The 3,397-nt window shown below is 37.0% G+C and overlaps 1 protein-coding gene across 1 annotated transcript; it reads right to left on the minus strand.

Annotated features, from left to right (window-relative positions):
• Nucleotides 1–457: 457 nt before the first annotated feature.
• LOC104115080 (dehydrin HIRD11) lies at nt 458–1,139 on the minus strand. The gene has a single exon (XM_009625655.4). It carries the CDS (start codon nt 916–918, stop codon nt 610–612), a length of 309 nt encoding a protein of 102 aa, XP_009623950.1. The 5' UTR covers nt 919–1,139; the 3' UTR covers nt 458–609.
• Between the last annotated feature and the right edge of the window lie 2,258 nt (nt 1,140–3,397).

Genomic DNA, 3,397 nt, shown 5'->3' on the forward strand with positions numbered 1-3,397 from the left:
ATAGACCACATGTAACCTGAGGAAGTAGTTTTTCCCTTTAATATCGAAAACTTGTGTGCTTAAATGCAGGTATGTGATCAATAATTATTCACATAGTTGATCACATACATGATCTTAATTTGCGTGAAATTAAGGCGTTGTCTGCTGCAACATGGTGTGTCTGACAAGTTGCGCCCTCCTTAATTATTCCCTTCCACTAGGACAAGCATGGCACACTCTCAATATCCATATTAACAATTTTCATTTATTGTAATCTTTAAATAAGATTTAAATATAGAAATTGTATGTAAACATATTGAAGAATCAATGTCCACTTCTTTGACTTTAGTAATCCATATCCCCTCCTCTTGCCGACGGAGACCCCTTGGCCGCTAAAATGTAACCGAAGAACTGCACAGGACTTTCTTAATTGCAAGAACGAGAAAGAAAAAAAAAACAAAGAAAGTATACAGCAAGCGATTCAAACCGTTAATTAAATTCCACCAAATTTAAAACATACAAGCAACTGATAAGTGGTAAGGAAGATAGATCTATATCAGAAAGCAGTAGGAAATACATTGGAGAAAGGCTAATAAGGAAGGATCACTATTTAGGGATCGAGGATTAGATCTAATCGCTATCGCTGTCGCTGCTGCTGTCATGCCCATAGTGCTTCTTCTCCTTTTTCTCCTTTTTGTCCTTTTTCTTCTTCTTCTCCTCTCCCTCCTTGTGATGGTGTTCTCCGCCTTCTTCTCCATGGATCTTTTCCTTTATCTTCTCAACAATCCCTTCCTTGTGCTCTCCGCTGCTATGGCCGTGCTCCTTTTTGTGCTTCTCTTCTTCCTTGTGCTTATCGGCCTCATGGTGTTTGTCTTTCTCTCCTTCCTTGTGGCCTCCAATGTGGAGTTTCTCCTCTATCTTGTGAATGATTCCTGCCATTTTTTTGTACTTGAATAAGAAATGGGTTAAGCAGAATTGTGATCGGGGTGAGGAAATTAGTGAGAAAGAATGAGGATTTTATAGGGGAAAAGGGACTGGTTGTCGGCACGTTAGCCCTTCTTGATTTACATTTATAACCCTGTCACGCGTCGACGCGGTTTCAACGCGAAGATATTATTATTTAAAAAGCAACCGCTATGAAAAATTTGTAGGACGAGATTTTTTCGGAAGGCTAGTCTAAACGAAGCTATATAACCAAAGGTTTTGATTTTTACTAAAAGTTTTCACTGAAGGCTGCCAAGAAGTTAGGTTGAGAAAAAATTAGATAACTCAAAATGAGTTGAATAGAAGCAGATACTGTCGTAAATATTTTGATCAGAATCGAATTGAATACGTATCGGATAAGGATGAATGGGGGGTATGTAGCCGGGTAGAAGACAACTTGTCCAATTCAATCCCACTTTTAAGACATTTGCTGTAAATTGGTCATAAAGTTTTCTTTTCCTATCCATAACTTTATTCTTCATGTTTTCTTTTGTATATTAGCTAGAAAATTGAGCAATTTAAGTATGTTTACCTACAACTTTGAAGTAGCCAAGGAGAAACAACTGGTTGAGACATGTGATTTAGCCCATAATTTTATTCCAAAATTTTTTACAAATTAATTTGGGTTCAAATACATTGGGTGTGATACCACAGCTCTAGTAAAGTTCTTTGTTGTGAGCATAGGCTCGCACTGTTTAAGAGGCGTCTAAAATTGTTTCTTATGTGTCTACTACTATTAAATTTACCTACTATTTGTTATATGCATTCCTACTAAGGAATTGACATTCCCATTAAAGTTGTCTCATCATCGTCAATACTTGCACGATAAAGGGTTCAGAGATCATACGTAATTAATCGGCTTGTAAACTTATTTGTTTTGGGCTTGATGTACATCATCAAATTACCGGTATTTAAAACTTGATTCCTTATGTACCAGCGCTTCTCTCTTGCTTTGTAAAAATTTCCTTAGGTGCTAAAAATTCGTTCTTGATCATAAACTACTTATAATACAATTCCTAAACTTCGGCAACGTTGGCAGATTCACAAACTAAGATTATTCTAAACACTCCTAATTGATTTATTTAACCCTTCCCCGATACTCATTTGTTTTGAGAAAAGTTATGAAAGAAGAATAAAGGCTCCATAGTTGGGCAACTTCTTCAGTAAACTTTACCGCTAGTCATTCAACTCAGAGTTTGTAACACTAAGTCATATTTTTATTTTTTAACATAAAAATCAGTCAACTTAAAAATTATCACACAAAAATCACTTTTCAATGTTTTGTCACATAAAAGTTATTTAACTTTGGCCAAGTTAACTAAAAAATAAATTTCACCTGGGTTATAATATTTTGTAAATGACATGACACTCTAAAATAAGTTAATTACATTTGGGATAGTTTCAAATACCTCCATTCCAGGTTTCGCTTCATTATACTAATATATGTTGTGGTTTATGATATTGTGTAGGATAAATTAGTTGGAGACAGTTGGACGAATGACGAAGTGACACATGGAACTGAAGACTGATGGGACGTGAATCAGCAAACAACTAACATCGGATGCAAATATGTACTGGTGTTGAATGAATCCCGAAGACAAAGTAGCCAATAGCAAAGGTTCAAAATATTGACATCGGAAAGCATTCAATGAGCAGCCGTTACAGAGAATATCTGCTTTTATAGCCAACCGTTATGCAGCCATCAATGACGGTTTTATTCTCATTTAAAAGGAGTTTGATTTGGGGATCTTGTCTCCTTAAATAGAGTTATAAATAGGAGGATTAACATCCATTGTTGTCACGACCCAAAACCCATTAGTCGTGATAGCACCTAACTCAACTCGTTAGGTCAACCAATTAATAGTTAACACAACAACAATAATAACAACAACTCAATTTAATCCCACTAGTGGGGTCTAGGGAGAGTAGTGTGTACGCAGACCTTACCCCTACCCTGAGGTAGAGAGGATGTTTCCGATAGACCCTCGGGCTCCCTCCCTCCAAGAACTCTCCACCTTGCTCTTGGGGTGACTCGAACTCACAACCTCTTGGTTGGAAGTAGAGGGTGCTCACCACTAGAGCAACCCACTCTCGTCTTAACAGCTAACACAATTCTAATAAAATAAAGGTGACAAACAAATGATATATCTAGATTCCATAGAATATCTCAAGGACTAGTAGTACAAGTTAAGAGCTACTAAGACTGGATTATTGCAAAACCGATATGAAATGAATACAACTTTTATTTGAAATGTACATAAATAGAATTCAACTCTAAAACTACCAAGGGATAAGTGGTAGCCACACCCGGAAGGCAGGAACATCTTCAGAGTCAGCTCCCGTCATCCACCACAACTCCGCTCCAAAATGTGCACGTAAGGTGCAGAAGTATGGTATGAGTATAACCGACCCCATGTACCTAATAAGTATCTTG

Source organism: Nicotiana tomentosiformis, chromosome 1, assembly GCF_000390325.3.
Source record: "Nicotiana tomentosiformis chromosome 1, ASM39032v3, whole genome shotgun sequence".
Lineage (NCBI taxonomy): Eukaryota > Viridiplantae > Streptophyta > Magnoliopsida > Solanales > Solanaceae > Nicotiana > Nicotiana tomentosiformis.

What these genes read in the sequence shown, in the direction of transcription:
- LOC104115080 (XM_009625655.4), bottom strand. Translation starts at nt 918, where the DNA reads ATGGCAGGAATCATTCACAAGATAGAGGAGAAACTCCACATTGGAGGC.